The sequence below is a fragment of the Choloepus didactylus genome, chromosome 3, assembly GCF_015220235.1.
Source record: "Choloepus didactylus isolate mChoDid1 chromosome 3, mChoDid1.pri, whole genome shotgun sequence".
NCBI classification, from domain to species: Eukaryota; Metazoa; Chordata; class Mammalia; order Pilosa; family Megalonychidae; genus Choloepus; species Choloepus didactylus.
The window spans coordinates 82,955,751-82,981,752 of record NC_051309.1 but is presented as its reverse complement, the minus strand read 5'-3'; the positions used below and the strand labels follow the sequence as shown (position 1 = coordinate 82,981,752).

General features: G+C 34.4%; 1 protein-coding gene across 1 annotated transcript in view; it reads left to right on the top strand.

The window, feature by feature from the left end:
* CNOT6L (CCR4-NOT transcription complex subunit 6 like) overlaps positions 1-26,002 on the top strand; it is a 176,602-nt gene that overhangs the window by 95,471 nt on the left and 55,129 nt on the right. The window contains 3 exon segments of the mRNA XM_037830059.1: positions 7,287-7,355; positions 10,412-10,569; positions 12,513-12,667. Coding sequence (XP_037685987.1) covers positions 7,287-7,355; positions 10,412-10,569; positions 12,513-12,667 — 382 coding nt within the window.

The window sequence follows — 26,002 nt, the reverse complement described above, 5'->3', positions numbered from 1 at the left end:
TGAGGTGAGTTTCTTAAAGACAGTATATATTTGGACCATATGCCATGTTTTTAATCCGCTCAGCCAGTCTTTGTATTTTAAATTGCATATTTACAGCATTTACATTAAAGTGATTATTGATATGCTAGAATTTAATTCTGCCATGTTTATTAATTATTTTGTTTTTTTTCCTCTCTCTTTTCTTGGCTTCTATCTTGTATTTATGCTGTTTTGAATATATTGTTTTGTATCATTTTCTTAATGCTTGTTCTTGATATTACAATATACATACACAACTTATATGCTACAAATTATGATGTTTTACCAATTCAAGTGAAGTATTAAAGCTTTACTTCCACTTAGGTCCCTTCACCACACCACCCCCCACTCCCACTTTTAAAAATATAATTTTCTCTAATTTAATTTTCTATCTACATTGAGGATCACAATAGATGATTTAATTTTTGCTTCACCATCATAAGTGGAGAAGGATAATCTATATATTTACCTAATTTTATATGTTCCGTTTTTCTTTTCTTTTTGAATTTCCAGTTCTTCTGCAATGTACTTTTTTTTGGAGAGCTTCCTTTAGCCATTTTTTAAGGACAGGTCTGCTAGTGACAATGTCTGTTTTTTGTTTTTTTTGTTTTTTTTGTCTGAGACTGTCTTGATTTCTCCTTCATTTCTGAAGGATAGTTTCAGTACTATAGATTTTGCAGTTAATAGTTTTTTTCTTTCAGCACTTGAAAAATGTTGTACCACTTCTTTCTGGCCTCCATGGTTTAAGATGAAAATTTCACTCTCATTGTAATTGGTATATGCATCATTGTTTTTTTTTTTTTTTTTTTAAGATTTTCATTGTCTTTAGTTTTCAGAAATTTAATTATGATGTGTTTTGGTGTGGATTTCTTTGGGTTTATTCTATTTGGAGTGCTTGCATTCTTGAATTTATAGGTTTGTATGTTTTGACACATTTGGAAACATTTCAGCCATTATTTCTTAGAATTCTTTTTCAGCACCACATTCTTTCTCTTCTTCTGGGACTCTGATGTATGAATGTTAGATCTTTTATTATAGTCCTATGGGTCACTGAGGCTCTGCTCATTTTTTCAGGCTATTTTCTCTCTGTTGTTCACATTGAGTAAATTCTGTTGATTTGTTCTCAAGTTTCCTGATTTTAGCATTTTTGCAAGGGAATTTGCAATTAACTTGTTGAAGCAGTTTTATGATGGCTGCTCAAATCTCTGTCAGATAATTCTTACATTTGATTTAGCTCAGTGTTGGTATCTGTCAATGGTCTTTTCTCACTTAAGTTGTGATTTTCCTGGTCTCTTGGTATAGCTAGTAATTTTTTATTGCACCCTGGACATTTTGGATATTACATTAAGAAATTCTTGATCCTATTGAAATCTTCTATTTTAGTGGCAATTACACTGCATATGTTTAGGGTCTAGGTTCTGGCAGGCCTCCTGGGCTCAGCTGACACCCTCACTATGGGCAAATCAGGTCCTATGCTGCTAGCCACTGTGATGTGTGGGGTGAGTTAGCCCTCTTGGACTCGGGCTGGAGATGCTGCCTTGGGCAGATTGAGCCATCGCTGCTCCACCTAGTTTCTACTGGGCTTCTCCTCCTGGTCAGAGAAATCAGGGTTTTCTTGTTTTTTTGGTGTGTGTTTGGTTTATTTGTTTGTTTCCCTCCTCTAGTCCTGGTGTCTCCGGATTGCAGGGCTCTTTAGCTCATAGCGAGGTATGTATGGGAGATAAAAATAAACCAAGGGAATACACCAAAGTATCTTTCTTTAAGTCCCAGTGTCCCTAGCTACTCTACTTCCTCTTTCTACCTTTCATCAGAGTCCTTTTGTAACTAATTATCTATTGAATTATTTTTAGGATATTTAACTGTATTTGAAGGGGAGGTGGAGAGAAAGTTGTGTCTGTATCATCCTGTTCCAGAAATGGAAGCCAGTTTCTCTATATTTTAGAGTGTCTCTTTTAAACAATGTAATATTGAATGTGTGGCAATTTCTGTCTTTTATTTAGAGCATTTAGTCTATTAATTTAATGAAACTATTGACATACTGGGTTTTAAATATACCAATTTACTGTTTGCTTTCTGTTTGTCATGCCTGTTTTAGATTCATTTTTTCTTCTTTCTTGCCTCTCCTTTGGATTTTTTTTTTTTTTTTAATTTGCTATTTCAGTTTTGCCCTCTATCAGTTTGGTAGTTACACTGTCTTTTATTCTTTTAGTAGTTATCCTAAAGATTATGAAATTCATCCTTGATTTATGAAACTCGATTATGAATGAGTAATTTTACCTCTTTCTGAACAATGTAAGGCTTAAAAATTCTTAACTCCACTTACCATATATATTTTAATTACATATATATTTTAAAATCCATTAATATTATTGCTTTATACAATAAACATTTTTTTAGATTTTTCACACATTTACATTTTGTTGCTCTTCATTCCTGTTTGCATCCCTGAGCTTCCACCTGGAATCAGTTTTCTTCTGCCTGAAGAATATCCTTTAGCAATTCTATTCATGCTAATCTTTATTTGTCTGCAAACATCTTTATTTCATATTCATTTTTGATAGATATTTTCTCTGGATATAGAATTCTAGGTTGGTACTTTTCTTTCAGCATATTGAAAAAAAGCATTCTGTTTTTTTTTCTGGCTTCTATTTTCTCTCTCAGGAAGTCAGATATTAGTCTTATTGTTGCTCCTTTGAAGAGTTCTGACCTAGCCATTGCTTTGTGATCTTGAACCAGGGTCAGGCTTAGGGTTTGGCAAGGGATACACTTGCCTCAGTTGGAAAATTTAAAGAGTCATCAAAAAACTCAATAATTAGGATAAATAATATTGTAATGCAATATTAAAAAAAAAATCAATTTGACAAACTATGACCTGTGACCCAGGGCTAGGATTAGGATGAGGCAAGTACAGTTTTGGATCCTGTCTTATTTAAATTTTTAATACTTTGTTCATTATGAATTTTTTAGCATTAATTTTATTTTAAAAATATTGCATTGAAACATTATTTATTATTTATCTTGATTACTGAGTTTTTTGGAACTTCCCTAAATTTTGTGCCTCCTTTTTGCCTCACTTAAGTTTCAGTTTGACAATGTTAACTTGAATTGATATAAAATAAAAGTCTTCTTTCTCATAAAGGCTTCCTTCAGTTTTTTCCTCTTTCTGCAGTTAAGATTTTTTCCTTTTTCTTTCAGTTTACCTTACATACCTATGCCTGATTTTGTTTTCTTGAATTGCTTCTTGAATTGGTGGTCAGTTTTGGTAAATTCTGTCATTATTTCTTCAAATATTGCTGCTTCATCTTTTTTTTTTTTTGAGACACTAGTATGTTTATGATTGATATTTTCACTATATCTTCTATATATCTTATGTTCTTTTCTTTATTTCCCATCCTCTTGTCTCTGTAAAATTAGAAAATATCCAGGATGAAGCAAATTCGCTAATTTTCTCTTCAGCTGAGTATAATCTGTTAAAATCGTCTACTGATTTCTTAGTTTCAATTATTGGATTTTTCAGTATTTTAATTTCAGTTTGATTATTTTTAAATTTTCACTTGTCTGTAACACTCCCAATCTTGTCTTTTCTTACCTTAGTTTTGTTTAAAAGAACATTATCTGGATCCACTATGGTTCTGTTTCTATTTTGTTGTTGTTGTTGTTGTATTTCTTTGTTTTCACTAAATAGTGTTTTGTTCTTATATATTTGGCTTTTTTTTTTTTTTTTTTTTTCACTTAAGTAATAGTGTTATGTGTGCTTCTGGTGGTTGGCTAAGGTCACTAACAATCCTGGATCACTTTAAAGCAATTAAGAAATGAAATTATTTGAAGCTGAGCTTCCATCCCTTTGAGTGCATGTCTGTTTTTGTTCACATTTACTCCGAGTATAGGTCTTTTAGATTCCAAGTCCAAATCTGGGGAATTTTACCTACCTTTCTTGGTAGATCCTGAACCCCGGTTTTATCCCATTAGTTTTATGAATCTGTCTAAAGTTCTCGTCGGTTCTCATACTGTCACCTGTCTCTTCTGGTATCAGTAGATGTTCCTGGGAACAAAGTGGCCCCCAGAATCTCTCTGGATTTCCTTCTTCTCCAGGAATGTGGCTAGTAATTCTTCACTTGCTAAATCCCCTATTGCTTCAAACAAATGCTTTTAGTAGCTTGTCAAGAACTTTAAATTGTTCTTAATGATAGTGTTGTTCTGAAGCTATTTTATGATTTCTAAAAGTGGAACCTGGATAGCCAGATTTTAAGAATAATTGATAAGACTCTGGATCTGCCATTTACATCATTTCCCATGAAGTTCATGAGTATAATATAAATATTTTGGTATTGTTTTCTTTAAGGTTATAATATACTCCGCTGTAATGTTCCTGGTTGTTTTTCCATGTTCTTATAATTCTGAGAACTAATAGTGTTAATGAAATAAGTTGTACATAAAGACTTTGGTAAAGATTTTGACAGTGGTAAGGTAAAAGAGCAATCCTGTTTTGAAGATGTGGTAATAAGTATTTGAATTCAAGTGGCATTTCTTCAGTGCGTCATAAACAGAGGGATTGCTCCAGGCTAAGAAAAGTATCAACCATCTTCATCATTTACAACTCTTAGTAGTTTCTTAGTTATTTGTCAGAGATATTTGGCACATCTTTGTGTTATGTCTGGTTGCTGACTTTCTTGAAAGCTTGGCAAAGACCAAGTTGTTCTCTCGTGATGGACTGTATTCTTTAGCATAGCGGTCCTTTATATGGTTCTGAGAATCCTCCCTAGGGCATGTTTCTTCCTTTCCTTGCTGAGAATTACTGTTTCATCAAATTTCAACTATGATGCTAAGAGATAAATTAAGATGTTAACTATTATATCTTCCTTTCTATTCATAATAAAGACAGATTTCTCTTCAATTTTAATCCAAATTCTGGTACCGTGTGTAGGACCATATGGATTTACCTATTAAACAGTCTTTATTTTATTTGATGGTAGCTGATATAACTTTGTCTTCCTATCCTTCATTGGCCATAAAGTTTTATCTTTTTAAAAAATTAATTTTAAATATATTCCACAAATGAATGTATTATCCTCCTTGTAAAAATGTTAAAATTCCTATTAAGGCTAATATTTCCTTTGACTGCCACCCTTAGTCCCTGTCTTCTCCATGTAGGTAACACTTGTAAATTGAGTGTTTCCTTACAGGCTTTTTTGTAGGCATTTACATACAGAAATTATACTGGTATGTTATGTGAATGTATCTCAATAAAATTGCAGTTAAAAAATTTTGCAAATTCCAAATATCAAGTATGTCCGATGAAAATGATGTCTGAATGAGATGCGCTGTGAGTGAAAAATGAACACCAGATGTTGAAGACATAGGAACAGAAAGAAGTGTAATATATCTCAATAATTTTCATATCGATTACATGCTGAATTACAATATTTTTATATAAGGGATTAAGTAAATATTAAAATTAAAAACTATATACTAGTGGAAATTTTGTAGTATTACTTTACAAGTGGGTTTTTTATTGTCTAGTAAAATATATCACATTTTATTATGATGTATATTTTCTGCTTCTTTTTACTCAATACTTTAGCACATATATCTATTCCTTTTATTTTAAACTGCAGCATAGAATTCCTTAATATGTCTATTACATAGTCATTTCCCATTATTTTTCTATTATAAACGTGGTATATGTAATATATTTTTTAATGCTACTTTAAGCAGATATGTGATAGGGCTGATCCCAGGAAATAGAATTGCTGGGTCATAGGGACATGCCTGTTTTAAATTTGTAAGATGATGCCAATTTTCCCTCCCAGGTAGCTGTGCCAATTTATAGTCCCATCAGCTTTACATGCAAGTCGCTGTTTCTTATCACCATCACCAACTCTAGATATTATTAAACTTCAAAATTTGTTGTCAGTCAGAGCAAATAAACATGCTATTTCATCTTTGAAATTTTCCTAGTTACTGGTAAAATATAGAGAGTCTTATTAAATGTGTATTGGCTCTGTGAATTTTACTGGCAGATACTAGGCATTTTACTTACCTGATATATTGTGATGTATTAGTTAAGATTTGGGAAGCACCAGAATGTTGACTTTACTTATTTTATTTAGAGAAATTTCATGATTTCTGAATTTTTAACCAAGCCAGGTTAGGTTTAATTTGCTGATAAGGATCCCAACATCTAGAAACCTGCTTGTTTCCTCTTCATTTTATTTTTATCTTGAGCTTTCCATTTTGAGACAGTTGCAAAGATCCTGGCATGGCACTCATAGCAGGCAACATCATTTTCCAGGATTCAGTATGTTGAACCAGCTGGGGATTTGTTTGTCATTTTATGATAACCTTTATTCCTTTCTTGGCAAGATACAGAATATGCCAAATAATATTCATTCCTCTCTGAAAAGTCTGGATGCTAAAACAGACGTCCTCCAGGTAGACCTATGGAATACCAGAATGGCTAGTGAAGTGATACTTTTTAAGATCTTGGATACTTTGGTCAAAATTTGACAGTGACTTGTTGAAGATGGGTTGTTTTGTTTTAAAGGAACACATTTCCTTGTATCCCCTGGAAAATTTTGGAATCTTGACTCAAGTTGTCCTGTAATTGCAAAGATTTTTAAGAGGAAGAAGAAAAATCTTAACTTCAGTGTATTTTTTTTCATCTGGTGGTTGGGCAGCTTATAGTTCTTTGGTATTGATAAGCATATCTGAGCAATTAATATTTAACCAGTGCTTTTTTGTCTGTACAGTGTTCTATTTTTATCTCCTGCTTTACATTGGCATTAGGAGAGAGAGATTAAAATTAGGAAACAAAAGCTTCATTAAAATATTCAATTATTCTATGTTTTTTTTTTTTTTTTTTTAAGATGTTTGAGTGTTTTGTTCATCAGTATGTTAGAGCTTCACCTGGCTTTGTTTTCTCAGCAGGAGCAAGGCTGAGTCAATACAATTTATATATGTAATTAAAACATAAGATTGTACTTAACGTTTTAAATAGTTACTTTTCATAAATACCACATAAGTGGAAACCCCATTGATGAGTTCCCTAGTATTCTTTTCTGATATTAGTTCTGTGTTTTATGCCTAGCTGTTCTTAAACTTCTTTGGTTTCTAAATCTTCAGTAAATGTCAGTGTTAAGTTTCTAAGTCAGTTTGTAGACCATTAGAGCTGAAGAGAAAGCAAAAGCTAATTTGATATTATAAAGTAAATGATACTAATTTTAGAAACACATGCAATTAACTAATGTTTAAAGCAATTCTTTTTCCAGTTCACCCAGAGCAGCTTCCTCCGAGGCCATGGATTACATTAAAAGAACGAGACCAAATTCTGCCCTCAGGTAAACAGTTTTTCTTTTTCTTCCTTGACTTTTTTAGAAATACTTGGAATACCAACTGGGCTTTGTGATCTATAATTAACAGGGCTTCCTTTTACCTCCTGCAGGGAGATGAGTTTAAACATATTAATGGATAGACTTTAAAAAGTCAGCATTTAAAAAAAAATAGGTCAACACAAAGATGGGTTTATGTAGCAATATCTCATACCTTGATGCTGCTCTTGATTTTAAAATTATTCCTTGTAATGCTGCTTTCTGAAGAACACCTTCACATGTTGTATTGGGTGATTTGAGAAAATGAGCAGTAAAGAATTTTCTTTTGAAAAATTTTAAACTATGTAGGTACTGATATTAGCATTCTTTTGGAAGAATAATTTAGACTGGGGTATTTATTTGCTGTATTGGCAATAAAATATGACACCAATCCATGGGTGCAGAAATGGTACAGGGTAAGTATTTGAGTAATTTAAGGGTATAATCTAGCATTTCTAGAACTGTATCTAGTCTAGAAAATATAAAATTTTATCTTTTTCAGGGGACCAATAATGATTTGACACTTATATGGCTTAAGCAGATCAGACGTTTTTGGGTTGGAGCGTCTACTTAAAATAAGTTATAAATTAGTATTTCTCCAAATATCTTTTTTAAACACAAGAGTAGTTTTCATGTTATCTAATTTCATGAAATTAACAAATTTAAGTTAAAATTAACAAACGAAAATTTTACTGTTTCAATATGAAGGTCAAATCAGTAATTTTTAAAGAGTAAATCACAGTTTTTAAGATTTATTGTGTACATTTTTAACAGTTTAAAGCCCTGTATTTGTTAGGTGATTTTTGTTTTTCATTTTTTTAAGTTAAGAAATAAAGGATTCAGAACAAATTGTTTGCTTTGGTATTGGGGTAATGATGTATTTGAAACTATGGGAAGTGTAACATCTTCATGGTTCTGTTTGTATTTTAACACTGAGAAGTATTGTAATATACAATATATTTCTGTATCTTCCAGAGGTAATAATTTTTACACCACCACACCACAGAGCCATAGTATGAGTCTGCTACAGGAGGCATCTGTCAGTGTTATCACAAATAACACTAATATTATCAGGATGCATATTGATGCTCTGAGTGAAAGGAATACCTAAGGTTTTCTACAAAGCCTTAAGTTAGGTGGACTTATTTTATACTTGACCTTCCCTAGTGTGTAATTCTTTCTTCTGATAGTAAAAAGGCCATTTTCTAATTTTCACAGTAATCCCTTTTTGAGCAGGAGTGAACACATTCTTGAAGAAAAGCTTTCTTAATTTTACAGAGCTACTATCCATTAAGAAAAGGAACAACAGAAACAAATTTTCATTAGTTGCTGTAATCTAAAAGTAATATGTTCTTGGGTTTTCCTTGTATGGATTTTTCTTGGAATGTGTGGTTCTTCATTGAGTAGAATTTGAGTGCTAAAAAAGAGATTATTAAAAAATACCTTGTACTACTTCTGCTACATGGAGAGTATGTGTATAATAAATGGCCAGTTAAACATGGTTTGTAGCCATAAAACAATAATAGTAACTGAACAGTGTAGGAATCAAACCAAAGATAATGAAAAGCTTCCAGGTATAAAAAGGTGTAAGAGAGTAGCTATAATAGTGACTTAATTAATTTTCTCCTGTTTAAAAATTGCTGGTTCAGTTTCAGGCATTGGCTGTAGTATAAGGAGTTTTGTATGTATTATAGAATTGCAATCTCTGGCCTTTTCTGTAAAATATCAAAAATCACAAAGTCTTGAAGAAAAACTGAATGAGGCAAGTAACCATCTGCCTTACTTTTCCCTTCACTTCTAAAGGACATTTTAAATCAAGAGGGGTTAGGTGAACTCAGGGTGCTCACTTCAGAATGTAGTGACTCTGAAGATATTAAATGCCTTGGGATTATTTCCCAGATAAATAACCAGAGGATACAAATTATCTCAAACTGAAATTTATGCCCCAGTATACAACCTGGCCACCAATCAGAATCACAGGTGACCATTGAAAAATAAGTTTCTCTTACTACCTTTCCAGTCATATAAATCTGACACCAACCTCAAATGTTATTTTACATTGGATCCCTCACATTTTATCTAAATGAATGATACTCATCCATGCTTGCCTGTTATAATCTCCTGGGATGCTTTTTAAAAATATGAATACCCAGACCCCAGTATTCTACCTTAATTAGTCTGAAGTGGGGCCCTGGATATCAGCATTTTTTCTCCAAAGTGTTACAGAATGATTCTAATGGACAGCCAGGATAGAGAATTGCTGATAAAAATCAGGGCTTTTCAAACTTTAACTTGCATGTGAAACATTTGGTGTTTTTGTTAAATTGCTAATGCTGATTCACTAGTTCTTGGTCAGCTGAGATTCTGCATCTCTAAGTTCCTAGAAGGTAGATGATGCTGGTGGTCCTTAGAGCACACTTTGAAGAGCAAGGATACAAACGATCTTCTCCTGGCTCAATTTGCTTACAATCCTTTTACAGTTCGAGGACATTTTAAAGGGAGAATTTTATTTCAGAAATGAACATTTGATTTGGCAAAAAGAAATTCTCTTATAATTAAACTCTGTTAGTCCATCCCCTCCTGGCTTGGAGCAGAGAGAGGCCCAAAGAAGTATTAAGTATGGATATTTTGTTAAGAAAAAATCATGAAATTAGAGTCCTTTAATTTGAACAAAGCTTAAGTTTACTTTTGTTCCATTTATGGAGAGAAGCTTTGCACAGTAAATTACATGCAAAGAATTAGCATTCTGATTTAAAATTTGAATTATTTGTTAAAATAAATTTCCTAAAAATCTCAAATGTGAACCTTTAGTCTAATTCCAGACTAGTAAAAGAACTTTTGTATGATGGATTCCAGTGATGTTTTAGTAGATATAGATTAACAGACAAATCTTGCTGTAGGCATTTCACAATGATGATATTTGGAGTATGTGGTGTGTGTGCTTGTGCTGGTATACTCGTGATATTGCTTTAGCAAAAGATGCCTAATTTTCTCCCTTTTGTCTGTTTTTTTCTCCCACTTCTTAGCATCATTCACGGTTATGTGTTACAATGTGTTATGTGATAAATACGCCACCCGGCAGCTATATGGCTATTGCCCATCCTGGGCATTAAACTGGGAATACAGGAAAAAGGGAATTATGGAAGAAATTGTTAACTGTGATGCAGATATCATTAGTCTTCAGGTAACACTATAGAAATTAAATTATCTTTAACTTAAAGGTGAACTTAAAAATTTTAGAAATCCTTACCTTTGGGAGAGATACTGTGTTCAAACCAGCACTCCGAAGGAATTGTTTTCTCTCCTGCTCTTAACAAAAGGACAGGCATTTAAGACATTTCTACAGCAAAACAGTTTTGCTGACTTAGTATAGCCATCCACTTTTCTTCATTATTACTTTCTTAAGTGAAAATAACTCACCTATTAAAAAAATCACTGGTATTACTGAAAAGAAAACTGCAGAAGACTGCTGATCTTTCAGGAATATAATTTTAACTTAGAATGGAATCTGTAAAAACAAACAAAATAGTTTTTGCACATAGTTGTCCCTAAAGATAAACATTTAAAATATTTAAAAATATTGTACTAGAATGTGTTTTTTGTCTTACTCTAAAGACCACCTCTGGGATTTAAACTCTTCTGTTTGATAACACTTTGTTATAATGAATATAACTGAAGAATCAGCACCTTTCTTGCTTCTTTTTAAAACTTAGGTAATTATTAGCCAAGGTTTATGAGAAGATTTTAATGTTTTTTTTCCTAGCAACTTTCAAAGCATATTAAGTGCTTAAAGATGTTAAAATTTTTTTTTAATGTTATAATTTCACTTATCCTTTCCAGCATAGTCTGAGGAAAAATACTTAATTTTTTTTTTCCTGCTAGAGTAATTTGATAATTTTCTTTTATTTTGTCTGTAGTTCTTATGACTTCCTGGGAAAAAACAAGAAGTAAACATCTTTTTCTATACTCAGAAATGACACATAACGGGGGTAGGAGGAGGCAAAACAAAAGTAGGCTTTTGTAGTTACTTTATTTTCCTCCTTTTAATTGAATATTTTAGTAATAACAATCTTACAACCTTCAAGCATAGTTTGAAGGATAAAAAGAATTTTAAAAAATGTTTTCTTAATGAAAGTCATAGTATATTATAAAAACATTTATTATAGAGAAGTTAAAACTTTGAAAAAACAAAGCATGATGGGGCGGAATTGCGTAAATCCATATTGCAGAGATAATTGCTGTATTAAAATTTCTGGTGTATTTTCTTCTAGACAGTTTTTTTTTTCCCCTACTTTATCTATTTATTTACAGATATATTTTCAGAGTAAAATTGGAATCACATTGTTGACATTTTGTTTCTTGTTGATTTCACTTAGTATACTTTGTTATGAAAATTCTCCAAAAACAATTAGTTATATGAATATATCTTAATTTAGCCTTTTGCCTACTGTTGAACATTTTTGGCTGTTTATGGGTTTTGGTGGTTATAAAATAATGCCATTTTGAGCATTCGTACATAGGTCATTGTCTTCTTATTTGATTATTTCATTTGGAAAGATCTGTTATATTTTTATGGGTCAAAGAATAAAATAGTCTAACTTAATAATTACTAAGTTAGCAGAGACCAGTGGTGATTGGTGTATCCCGATACCTCAAAATTCCTTAAAGTAGAATTTTTTTTTTTCTAGATCTTATCCTTCTCACTCTTGGTTATTCCTTTCAACCAGAGTTGAGAAGGATGAATAATTTTTAAAATTACCTTTTTTAAATATAAAATTTACTATTCCCTACCACCTGATCTATCATATGATCAACTTTCTTTGTTTAATAATTAGTCTTGAGGAAATGAAGTATAGTGGAATGAACTCTCAGTTGGGAGTCAAGAGACCTGAAATGTAGTCCTACACCTGCTACTAACTAGCTGTGTGTGAGCATGAGAAAATCATGTAACCTTTCTGGTTCTTTCAGCTTTTAAAAGCTGAAATGGCAGCTGCTAACAATAAGGTAAGAATAGATAACTTTTGTTACATAATTTATTTTATATTAAACTTTACTCATAATGCTAAGAATTTTTTATTTTAATCAGTTTCCACTGTCATGTAGATGATAACTTTTCTTTCATCTCAGGAAGTGGAAACAGAGCAATACTTCACTCTCTTTCTGCCAGCGTTGAAGGAGCGTGGATATGATGGATTTTTTTCTCCAAAGTCACGTGCCAAAATCATGTCTGAGCAGGAGAGAAAGCATGTGGACGGTTGTGCAATATTCTTCAAAACGGAAAAGTGAGTTAAGGACACAAAGTACAGTTCTGTAAACTTATTTCTTTGTCATATATTTGAAATTGTCTTTAGTCTACCCCTATAAAATAAACAAAAAGCTAGAAAGCAAGTTAAAACTCTGTTGGTAATGTTTTATCTCTAAGGTTGTGGATTGAGAACAAATATGTTTATTGTATTATTCTTTATGCTTTTATTATCAAATTGTACTAAAAATTTTAGCAGTGTAGATCTGAATATGTTGTTATAAGAAAATGATGGTACCTTTTAAATTAGAAATTAACTGATCTGGGTTTTTTTTTTCTATGGGTTTTTAGTTTTTTTTTTCATCTTTCTCAGACTTATTCACTTTATCAAACATTTCATTTTTCTCAATTAACATTTCATACATTTATTTAATCATTTATTCACTAAATGTTTGCTGAGTGTTTGCTCGGTGACAAGTGCTGTGCTGGCAATGGACACAAAGATAGCCAAGACATAGTTCCTAGTCTTATTCAGAGTTCAAGTCTAGTAGGAAAAGGTAAGCATATAAGATATATATAATATAATATATTTGTAAGGTAGATGTATGCATAGATAAGGGAGGACAAAATAGAGGTATAGAACTTATAGAGGTAGGGAAGCTTAAGGATTAATTGGAGCAGGACAATGGAAAGTAGTCATTATCAAACATGCAGAAAATATGGCCTGTGTTTTTTCAGGGCTTGTTGATAAAAGTTGATGAAAGTATAGTCAAAGATAAGAATATTATGAATCTGTTTATCAAAATACATAAACAATCTTGTAGATCCCTCTGTGCTTTAATATCTTAATTTTAAAATGGAAAACAGTGTCTGTTCAGCCTGCTTATCTCAGAGGTAGTTCCAAGAATGAATGAAATGAAATGGATGGGTAAGTACTTTGTGAAACATTGACTTGGAAGAAAAATAACATTTTTATTATTGTCACATTTCTTTATAGTCTTTTTAAATTTTATTATTTCTCTCTTGGTGGGTTTGTTATGTCCTCTGCATGAGATTTAAGAACTGCACTTCCTATTCAAGGAACAGTTCTGGGTGCTATAACATGCTCAGTTGGTGATCTCTGCGTGCTGGCTAAGTGACCAGATCGTTAAAGATAGTTTTTCTGGTTATCATCTTGATGAAAGACTTGAGGAAAAGAAAGCAGCATATTTTTGCCTCTAAAAGGCTCCTGATTTTAGAGTAGGAAATTTGAAGAAACCTCTAACAGAAGATTGAAGTGTGTGGAGAAATTTGATAGAAGTTGAATCCTATGGTTAATAATTTGGATTTGATTCATTAAATAGGGGATCATCTACTTATAGGATATCCATGCTTATATTATTTTTCGATATTTCCCTGTTTTTGACACCCGTTATAACAAAGCCAGTCAGTGTTTCTATTGATAGAAGCTTATTACGAGAATGACATGTTAAATTGTTATATTAAGTAAATTAATCCATGAATTGGAAAGAAATTTTACTCACTACTTATTTACCTGTACCTTCTTTCTTATCTTTTGCATGGAGTTTTAGTAGATTTATTCTTGTTCTGGTTAATAATTACTGTACAGTCCAATAGTATTTTAGGTCAGTATACTAATCTTCTGGTGGTTTTGTTATTTTTAATTTTTTTTTTTTTTTACAAAATTAAAAAATAACCATGGCTATTACTTTGATAGCATTTATCATGTGTCAGATCTGTTCAAGTATTTATATGGATTATCTTACTTAATTTTTAAAACAATCTTAATAGGTAGGTATACAGCTATTTACTTGTTTTCATAGAGGATGCCAAGGCACAGAGAGATTAATAACTTGTCCAAGGTTACACAGCACTTTGGCTTCATAGTTCATGCTTTTAATTGTAATACTAAACTGAATCTCTAGGCTTTTGGATTGACTTCCAATATTACCTGTACCTCTTATGAAGTTACCTCATTTGGAAAAATTGTTGTGAATATGATGTTTGTTTCCTGTGTTTATACACAAATTTCTCATAAACACCATAATTTTAAAAAAATGTACCGATAACACTGAGACATCTAATGTCAAGTTCTTCTTCCATCTGCTGTTGTTTTTTTCTCACAGTTTTGAAAGGAAAATCTAAAATTCATTGATAATTTACTGGAGGTAGTTAAGGTTTTTGAACTAACAGTTATAACTATTATTTAGGAAACTGTAAACACTGAATATTTGAAAAATTGATTCTTGGATTATTAAATATGCCTAGAACTAGTTAAGAGATGACTACACAGGAAATTCTTAGACCCATCCTCTGCATTTCTTCCTTTTCTCAGTGCTTTTTTCCTAAGTGGTAACATGGACTAAACAACAGATGAAGAATTTGAATGTGATACAGTATTACGTTGTATTTCTTCTGAACTTCTTTCCTGGAATAGCAGGTCTATACCTACTATAGTGGATAGACTAAAACCACCCAATATTTGACTCAATACCAACTATTTAGTCATGACATACTAGCTACTATCCAATGCCAAACTGTTTGGAATTTAACACGAAGTATACCATCCTACCTGTCTTCTATTCTTTGTTTAGATTGGAGAGATAATATAATGCAAAGAAAAGACTGTGAATTTTGAAGCCAGTTGGTTCTCCCCCTTATTTAGCTGTATAACCTTGGAGGAGTCTTTCTGGACCTGTTTCCTCATTTGTATATCATTACCTTGTAAGATCATTTCTTTATATAGTTTACAGAATTAATAAGGTCAAAAGATAGCTATGGAAGAATGCCTCAGCTCTCTGTACTAATTGTCAAAGCCTCATTCTTCTGAAACCAGAGCACATTATCTGAAAATTCCTTGTCTTCATTGATGATGGTTTTATCCTTCATGGAAATCAATGGTACAGAATAGGTACCAATAAATGGAAACTTAATAATGACTTCTTAGCAAAGTATTGCAGTAAAAATTGTTTCTCAATCATAATGAAGGGATAAGGTTGCTTAGTAAAGGTTAGGGTACAGATTAGCAATATGTAATAAATTAGAATAAGAATAAAATATTCTTTAGATCATATTCATTCTGGTTTTACTTTAATCTTTCTTTGGGGATTCAGAAGGCACTTCAAGATTTGACAGTACCTTGTGGTCCTTATGAACATCGTTTTGTTGTTGTTTGGAAGTTACCTACATAGAAATGCTAGAAAACATAAATTTTGGTTGATTAAATGCCAGAAATCAGATTTTCCTTTGTCCTTTATCTCAACAAGTATTATCTTCAGTCCAAAGTATATATGTGTGTACATATGGAGAGACTGCTGATTTATTGTAGATAAATTTTTTTAGACTCAATTTAAATTTCTTTTTTGCCATGTTTTGTCCTATAGACTTAACAGTTAATAGAAATGGGGTTTTGGAACCAGATACACAACTTGAAGAAATCCAAAGTGGAGAAAAGGGAGATGAAAACCAGACCTAGACTTACTTGATCTTCCTGAGGTTAGCAGTTCTGATCTTCTGATCATGTTTTATTTCAAAGCAATGAGAAAGGGAAAGATGAGAACAGCAATTTTAGAGCAGTGTGGCTGTTGCACTCTGAAGAGGCAAATTCTTCTCACACGTTTGAAAACTAGGTTTTCATGGTACTTGGTCCTAGCTATATTGCCTCTACTCTCTAACCTGCTTCCAGTGTCAGAGATTCCAGGTAAGGCCAGGTCCTTGCATTTCCATCCCATATGATTACAGGCAGTTTTTTGCTTGAGAAGGGAACATTCAGAGGTGATTATAGTGTCATTTCAAAATGGACTATTGTGATAATACTATCTCATTGGTCTCTCAGTTATTAAGATTGCTCTGTCATACGTGGTGAGTGCATTTAGAATTTGTCTACATGGTTTTTAAAAAATGAGATTTTGGTTTCTGACTTCTAATGTCAGCTTTCCCTTTAATTCAGTCCGCTTCATACAATTATTGCTTTGTGCCACAATTTCCTTTACTTTTCAAATATGGATAATAACTGATCTTCCTAACTTCAGAGGCATCTTATGGAGCTAAATAAAGAATGTGAAAGTGCCTTCAGTAGTTAAAAGAGCTGTACAAATTTAAGATGGTGTTTATCTACTTTTCCTTCCATTTATCGCATTCTCTAAGCTTTCCTTTTCTAGTAAATGATTTTCTGGTACTCCCATGATTACCTGAAGGGACCTAAGAACTGAGTTTATATAAAAACCTCTATTCAGTTTGGGTTTAAAAGTTCTGAGGTGTGATCCAGAAAGCGTCAGAATTAACTTTTGTGTGGTTTTACTGTCTTCCTGACTATGTGCTACACTATTCCTTTCTGCTTGTAAATGAATTGGGTGGGGGGAGTTTACTTAAGTCCTCCTAGTTAGCATTCACTATCCTTTCTATGGCATTAATTTAATCACATCACAGCCCATAAAATTACTTTTAGACTTCAAGTTGCTAAGAAATGGAATTATTTCTTTACTTGTTCTTTATGAAGGGCTCTTTGGGTATGTTCCCTGTATTTGAAACATTCATCCTAATAATCCTTCTCAAATCATGTAAGAATTTTTTTTTTTTCTTTCTTTGGCCATATCAATAATCTTTGTTGTGTATGTTCTCTTTCATACCCATTTGGTCTTCTCTTAAGAATTTTCAAAAAGGTGAATATACAGAATGTATTCTGTTTGTAGAATAACATAAAAGAAAATAGCATCAGAAATAATGCTTATAGCATCTGTATAACAGCTACAGAGTAAGAATAATAAAATGAACTGAAATATTAAAATACAGAGGCAAGTTTAAGATTTTAGGTATTTTCAAGGCTTGATGGACTTGGTTTAATGACTGGAAAATAACTATGAACCAGTATGTCTTATTCAAAAGAAACATCTAATAGAAGGAATGAAGGAAGACCTTTATATATCAAGATATCACCTGTGTGGAAATCTGTGAAACAAAAAGGAGAAGCAGAGTAGAGTGCATATATTGCATATGGGAGGGAAAAGTATGAAGTAGTACTATTGTTCAGATAGTATGAATAGATATGGATAATTATTTCTTAATGTATTATAAATACATTATAAAATGAACATAGAAATGAGGTAAGTAGTAGCAGATTGTAATTATCAGCACTTAGACTAGAAACCTTATTCTTCTAAAAGCAAAGTACCTGATAAATTCTTAAGGTTCAAGAAGCAGATGCATACTCTTATTCACCTGTCACTTGAAAGACGGAACTCTCTTTGATTCATTAACTATTGGTGAAATTGAAGTGATAAAATTTGAGAGTGTGAGTCTGTCTTTTTAAATTTTTAAATTTTTTTATTTTTTACACAATTTTATTGAGATATAGTCACATACCATAAAATCATCTAATGTTGTTGTTCACGGTATCATCATATAGTTGTGCGTTCATTACCACAACCAATTTTTTGAACATTTTCATTACTCCAAGAAATGAAAATAAAAATAAGAATAAAAATAAAAGTAAAAAAGAACACCCAGAACATCTCATACTCCTTTTCCCTCCCTATTATTCATTTCCTTTTTGTCCCCCTTTTTTTCTACTCATCTGTCCATATACTGGATGAGGGAAGTTTCAGCTACAGGGTTTTTACAGTCACACAGTCATCCCATATAAGCTATGTAGTTATACAATCCCCTTCAAGAATAAAGGGGTTCCAGAAGATGGCGGATTAGGAGAGACAGGGCAAAAAAAGTCTCCATGAAAAATACTCAATAAAAGACAGAAAGCGATCCAGAGCACCATTTCCATTGAGGCATGAGCTGGACAAGGTTTGCTAGATCCTCGGGGTCCATGCACTTGGTGAAACCAGGAGTCTGCGTTCTGAAACAAGTGAGTGAGCCTGCTGGAGAACTGGTGGCCACGCCACAATCTGGGAAACCAGGGTTTGGCGTGTGGAGTCGGATTAGTTTTAAAAACCCAGAAGTGGCTGCGGATCCAGCAGTGAGAGCTGCACAGTAAAGCACAGCGGGAGTTGCTTCCCCACAACCTGTGGGCACGCCTCAATATCTGGCGTGGACAATAGCCTTTCGCATACCTGCAGCTAATAGTCTTGGAGCTAGAAAGGTGGAGGTCAGTGAAAAATGGGAAAATAACCATGCCCCATACAGCCATCTTCCTGGCAGACTGGGAACGCTCCTGACTGGTGCCTGGCGCCTGGCGTCACGGCCCAGAGCCTTGCCACACAACCCAGCGTGGCAGAAACTGTTTCCAGCAACATGCGCACATGTGCCAATAGCTGGCATGGACTATAGCCTTTCGCACACCTTCAGCTAATTGTCCCAGAGCTGGGAATGCAGAGGAATGCGAAAAAGGGGAAATTAACGTGCCCCTTACAGCCATCCTTTCAGCGGGCTGGGAACACCCCTACATGGCCCTGCAGCCCAGAACTTCCCTTGGGGGGATGCACTCACTGTGACGTAGCACAGTCTTCCCTCAGCAGAGGTTCTTGGAGGGCATGGCTTGGAAGATGGACCCACTGGGAAGTCCCAGGGAACATACACCAACGCCAAGGACTTGTGGGTCAGCGGCAGACACAAACTGTGGCGAATATGAACTGAAGGTTTAGACTCCTGCAACAGCTTTAAGTCTCCAGGAACATCTTGGAGATGTGATTATTAAAGCCTAACCGCTCAGACACACACCCTGCCTGCAGGGCAGGCAGCACCAACTACACACGGGAACTTGGTGCACCAATTGGACCCCCACAAGATTCAGACCCCCACGCACCACAAAGACAAAGTTGGGGAGAACTGGCTTGAGGGGAATAGGTGGATCACAGATGCCACCTGCTGGTTAGTTAGAGAAAGTATACTCCAGCAAGCTGTAGATCTGACAAATTAGAGATAATTGTTCTAATAAACCTACATATCCTAAAAGAACCCTGTTCTAGTTTGCTAAGGCTGCTGGAATGCAAAACCCCAGAAATGGATTGACTTTTATAAACGGGAGTTTATTTGGTTACACAGTTACAGTCTTAAGGCCATAAAGTGTCCAAGGTAACGCATCAACAATCGGGTACCTTCACCGGAGGATGGCCGATAGCATCTGAAAAACCTCTGTTAGCTGGGAAGGGATGTGGCCAGCGTCTGCTCCAAGTTCTGGTTTCAAAATGGCTTTCTCCCAGGACATTCCTCTCTAGGCTTCAGCTCCTCAAAAATTTCACTCTTACTTGCTCTTCGGGTGTTTGTCCTCCCTTTGCTTCTCTGGAGCAAAGTCTGCTTTCAAAGGCCAGCTCCAAAATGTCTCTGTAAGCTGAAGCTCCTCTCTCAGTTCCAGTGCATTCTTCAAAGTGTCCCTCTTGGCTGTAGCAAGCTCGCTCCTTCTGTCTGAGCTTATATAGTGCTCCAGTGAACTAATTCAGACCCACCCTGAATGGGTGGGGTCACGCCTCCAGGGAAAGTATCCCATCAGAGTCATCACCCACAGTTGGGTGGGGCACATTTCCATAGAAACAAGCTAATCCAAAGGTTCCAACTTAATCCCCACTAATATGTCTACCCCCACAAGATTGCATCAAAGAACATGGCTTTTTCTGGGGCGTAATATATACAAACCAGTACAAACCCTGTCAAGTTAAGCAAATGCCAAGAGGTCAGAAACAACAGAAACTTGTAAAGCATATGAAAAAAACAGACAATATGGATAACCCAAACCCAAACACCGAAACAGAAGATCAGAGGAGACACAGTACTTGAAGCAATTAATCAGAGAACTAAAAACAAACAACAAGAGTGTGGCACAGGATATAAAAGACATGAAGAAGACCCTAGAAGAGCATAAATAAGAAATTGCAAGAGTAAATAAAAAAAATAGACAATCTTATGGAAATCAAAGAAAGTGTCAAACAAATTAAAAATATTCTGGATACTTACAGTACCATACAGTACTAGATTAGAGGAAGCTGAACTTGGAATTGGTGACCTCAAAGAAGACGGAACAGAAAGTGAAAGAACAAAAGAAGGAATGGGGAAAAAAATAAAAAAAATTGAAATGGACCTCAGGGGTATGATGGACAATATAAAACATCCAAATATAAAAGCCATTGTTGTTCCCAAAGGGGAAGAGAAGGGTAAAGGTCTAGGAAGAGTATTAAAAAAAATTGTTGGGAAAAACTTCCCAAACCTCCTAAACAATATAAATACACAAATCATAAATGCCCAGCAAACTCCAGACAGAATAAATCCAAATAAACCCACTCTGAGACATAATCTTATCAGATTGTCAAATGCTGAAGAGAAGAGCAAGTTCTGAAAGCAGCAAGTGAAAAGCAATTCACCACTTACAAAGAAAACAACATAGGACTAAGTAGTGACTACTCAGCGGCCACCATGGAGGTGAGAAGGCAGTGGCATGACATATTTAAAATTCTGAAAGAGAAAAATTTCCAACCAAGAATTCTTTATCCAGCAGTGCTCTCCTTCAGATTTGAGGGAGAGCTTAAGTTTTTCACAGAAACAAATGTTGAGAGATTTTGCTAACAAGAGACCTGCCCTACTTGAGATACTAAAGGGAGACCTACCAGCAGAGAAACAAAGAAATGAGAGAGATAGATGGAGAAAGGTTCAGTACTAAAGAGATTCAATATTGGTTCATTAAAGGAAAATAAGAGAGGGAAAAAATATATCTGACAAGCATAAACCAAAGGATAAGATGACTATTTCATGAAATGCCTTCAATGTAATAATGTTCAATGTGAATGGATTAAATTCCCCAATCAAAATATATCAATTGCCAGAATTGATCAAAAAATATGATCCATCAATATGTTGCATGCAAGAGACTCATCTTAGACACAGGGACACAAAGAAATTGAAAGTGAAAGGATGGAAAAATTCTTTCATACAAGCTACAGCCAAAAGAAAGCAGGAGTAGCAATATTAATCTCAGATAAAATAGACTTTAAATGCAAGGATATTATGAGAGACAAAGAAGGCCACTGCATACTAATAAAAGGGATGATTCAACAAGAAGAAATAACAATCATAAATGTTTATGCACCCAATCAAGGTGCCCCAAAATACATGAGACAAACATTGGCAAAACTAAAGGAAGCAATTGATGTTTCCACAATAATTGTGGGAGACTTCAGCACAGCACTCTCTCCTATAAATAGATCAACCAGACAGAAGACCAATAAGGAAATTGAAAACCTAAACAATCATAAGTGAATTTGAATTAACAGACAATATAGAATATTACATCCCAAATCACCAGGATACACACTGTTGTCCAGTGCTCAGGGAACTCTCTCCAGAATAGATCATATGCTGGGACATAAAACCTCAATAAATTTTTAAAAATTGAAATTATTCAAAGCACATTCTCTGATCACAATAGAAAATAATTAGAACTCAATAAGCATCAGAGACTTAGAAATTCAAAAACACTTGGAAGTTAAACAACAAACTTCTAAACAATCAGTGGGTTAAAGAAGAAATAGCAGGAGAAATTGCTAAATATGTAGAGACGAATGAAAACGACAACACAACATATCAAAACCTATGGGATACAGCAAAATCTGTACTGTGGGGGAAATTTCTAGTGCTAAATGCATACATTAAAAAGGAAGAAAGCCAAAATCAAAGAACTAATGGAGCAACTGAAGAATCTAGAAAATGAACAGCAAACTAATCCCAAACCAAGTAGAAGAAAAGAAATGACAAGGATTAAAGCAGAAATAAATGACATAGAGAACAAAAAAACAATAGAATAAATAACACTAAAGTTGCCTCTTTGAGAAGATCAACAAGATTGACAAGCCCCAGCTAGACAGACAAAATGAAAAAGAGAGACTGAAATAAACAAAACGATGAATGAGGGAGGTCACATTACTGCATTAAATATAGAAAATTATAAGAGGATACTATAAACAACTGTATGCTAAGAAACTAGATAATGTAGAGGAAATGGACAATTTCCTGGAAACATATGAACAACATGAACTGACCAGAGAAGAAACAGAAGACCTCAAGCAAACAATCACAAGCAAAGAGATCCATCCAGTCAGTCATCTGAGAGCTTCCCACAAATTAATGCCCAGAGCCAGATGGCTTCACAGGGAAATTCTACCAAACTTTCCAAGAAGAACTGACAAGAACTGACACAAATCTTACTTAAACTCTTTCAAAACACTGAAGAAAATGGAACACTGCCTAACACATTTTATGAAGCTAACATCACACTAATACCAAAACCAGGCAAAGATGCTACAGAAAAGGAAAACTACAGGCCAGTCTCCCTAATGAATATAGATGCAAAATTCTCAACAAAACACTTGCCATCGAATCCAGAGACACATTAAAAAAATCATACACCATGACCAAGTGGGGTTCATTCCAGACATGCAAGAATGATTCACCATAAGAAAATTAATCAATGTATTACAACACATTAATAAATCAAAAGAGAAAAATCAAATGATCATCGCAATAGATGCTGAAAAAGCATTCGACAAAGTCCAACATCCAATCTTGATATAAACACTTCAAAAGGTAGGAATTGAAGGCAACTTCCTCAATATGATAAAGAGCATATATGAAAAACCCACAGCCAGCATAGTAGTCAGTGGCACAAGACTGAAAGCATTCCCTCCAAGATCAGGAATGAGACAAGGATGCCCACTGTCACCACTGTTATTCAGCATTGTGCTGGAAGTGCTAGCCAGGGCAGTCTGGCAAGACAAAGACATAAAAGGCATCCAAATTGGAAAGGAAGAAGTAAAACTGTCATTGTTTGCAGATGATATGATCTTATATCTGGAAAACCCTGAGAAATCGATGATAAAGCTATTAGAGCTAATAAACAAATTTAGCAAAGTAACGGGATACAAGATTAATGCACATAAGTCATGTTCCTATTCACTAGAAAAGACCAAACAGAAGAGACACCCAAGAAAAAGATACCATTTTGAATACCAACTAAAAAAATCAAGTACCTAGGAATAAACTTAACCAAAGATGTAAAAGACGTATACAAAGAAAACTACATAACTCTACTAAAAGAAATAGAAAGGGATCTTTAAAGATGGAAAAATATTCCATGTTCAAGGATAGAAAGGCTAAATGTCATTAGGATGTCAGTTGTACCCAAACTCATCTACAGATTCAATGCAATCCTGATCAAAATTCCAACAACCTACTTTGTATTCTTGGACAAGCTAGTTGTCAAATTTATTTGGAAAGGGAAGATGCCTTGAATTGCTAAAAGCACTCTAAAAAAGAAAAATGAAGCCGGTGGACTCACACTCTCTGACTTTGAAACTTATTATAAACCACAGTAGTCAAAACGGCATGGTAGTGGCACAAAGACAGACATGTTGATCAATGGAGTCAAATTGAGAATTCGGGGATAGACCCCCAGGTCTCCGGTCTGCTGATCTTTGATAAGGCCCCCAAAGCCACTGAACTGGGATATAACAGTCTTTTCAACAAATGGGGTTGGGCAAGTTGGATATCCATGTCCAAAAGAATGAAAGAGGACCTGAACCTCACACCCTACACAAAAATTAACTCAAAATGGGTTAATGACTTCAACATAAGAGACCATTACCATAAACTCCTAGAAGATAATGTAGGAAACATCTTCAAGACCTTGTATTAGGTGGTCACTTCCTAGACCTTATGCCCAAAGCAGAAGCAACAAAGAGAAAATAAACTAATGTGTACTCCACAAGCTTAGAAGTTTCTGTACGTCAAAGGAATTTGTCAAAAAGGTGAAAAGGTAGCCAACTCAGTGGGAAAAAATTTTTGGAAACCATGTATCTGATAAAAGACTGATATCTTGCGTATATAAAGAAATCCTACAACTCAATGACAGTAGTACAGGCAGCCCAATTATAAAATGGGCAAAAGATATGAAGAGACAGTTCTCTGAAGAGGAAATAAAAAGGCCCAAAAAAACACATGAAAAAAATGTTCAGCTTCACTAGCTGTTAGAGAGATACAAATTAAGACAACAATGAGATACCATCTCACAAAAATTAGAATGGCTGCCATTAAACAATAGATAAACTACAGATGCCAGAGAGGTTGTGGAGAAATTGGAACTCTTATTCATTTGTGGTGGGACTGTATAATGGTTCAGCCGCTCTGGAAGACAGTCTGGCAGTTCCTTAGAAACTAGATACAGTTACCCTTTGATCCAGCAATCACAGTCTCGGTATATACCTGGAAGATCTGAAAGCAGTGACAATAAACAGATATATGCAAGCCAATGTTCATAGCAGCAATATTCACAATTGCCAAGAGATGGAAACAACCCAAATGTCCTTCAATAGTTGAGTAGATAAATAACATGTGATACATACAAAGATGGAATACTAGGCAGGAAGAAGGAACAATGTTGTGAAACATATGACAGCATGGATGAACCTTGAAGACATAATGCTGAGCGAAATAAGCCAGGGACAAAAAGGAAAATATTATATGCTACCACTAATGTGAACATTGAAAAATGTGAAATAAATGGTTTATAATGTTGAATGTAGGAGACCTAGCTATAGATAGCAATTAGTGAAGGGGGAATGATAATCTAATAAGAACAGATAAGTTATTGTGGGTAAATTTGATGTCCTGGAAATGCCCAGGAATGACTGTGTTTTGTTAATTTCTTGTGGGTATAGTAGGAAGAAGTTCACAGAAATGTTGTTATCTTAGGTTATCTTTCTTTCTTATTTGTTTCCTGGTTCATACTCTGTATATTTTCTTGGGGTAGAATAGGAACATGTTGGAAGCAATGTAGTTATTTTAGGTTATGTGTCTTTCTTATTCCCTTGGTTTGTTTGAAATGTCTTTTTATTGTACGGCTTTTAACAATTTTTTGATATAGTTAATAGTTAATTAAAAAAAAGTGGAAAAAGTATGCAGAGCCCCCCTGAGGGGCTGGGGGAAAATGCAGAGGAGTTGAGATTCCTCACCTGGATGGTTGCTGATGTGCTCACAAACATTGAGTACTGGCGGTTTGATGTGCCAAACTCTCTATCACAGGACTTGCCCCTGGGAGGCCTTTTGGCCACGAAGGAGAAGCTAGGCCTGCTAATAATTGTGCCTAAGAGTCTCCCCCTGAATGCCTCTTTGTTGCCCAGATGTGGCCCCCTCTGTTTGGCTAAATCAACTTGGCATGTGAAATTACTACCCTTCCCCCTACATGGGATCTGACACCCAGGGGTGTCAATCTCCCTGCAACATGGAATATGCCTCCCGGGAAGGAATCTATACCTGGCATCATGGGATGGAGAACATCTTCTTGACCAAAAGGAGGATGTGAAATGAAATGAAATGAAGTTTCAGTGGCTGAGAGATTCCAAAAGGAGCTGAGAGGTCACTCTGGTGGGCACTCTTACGAATAATA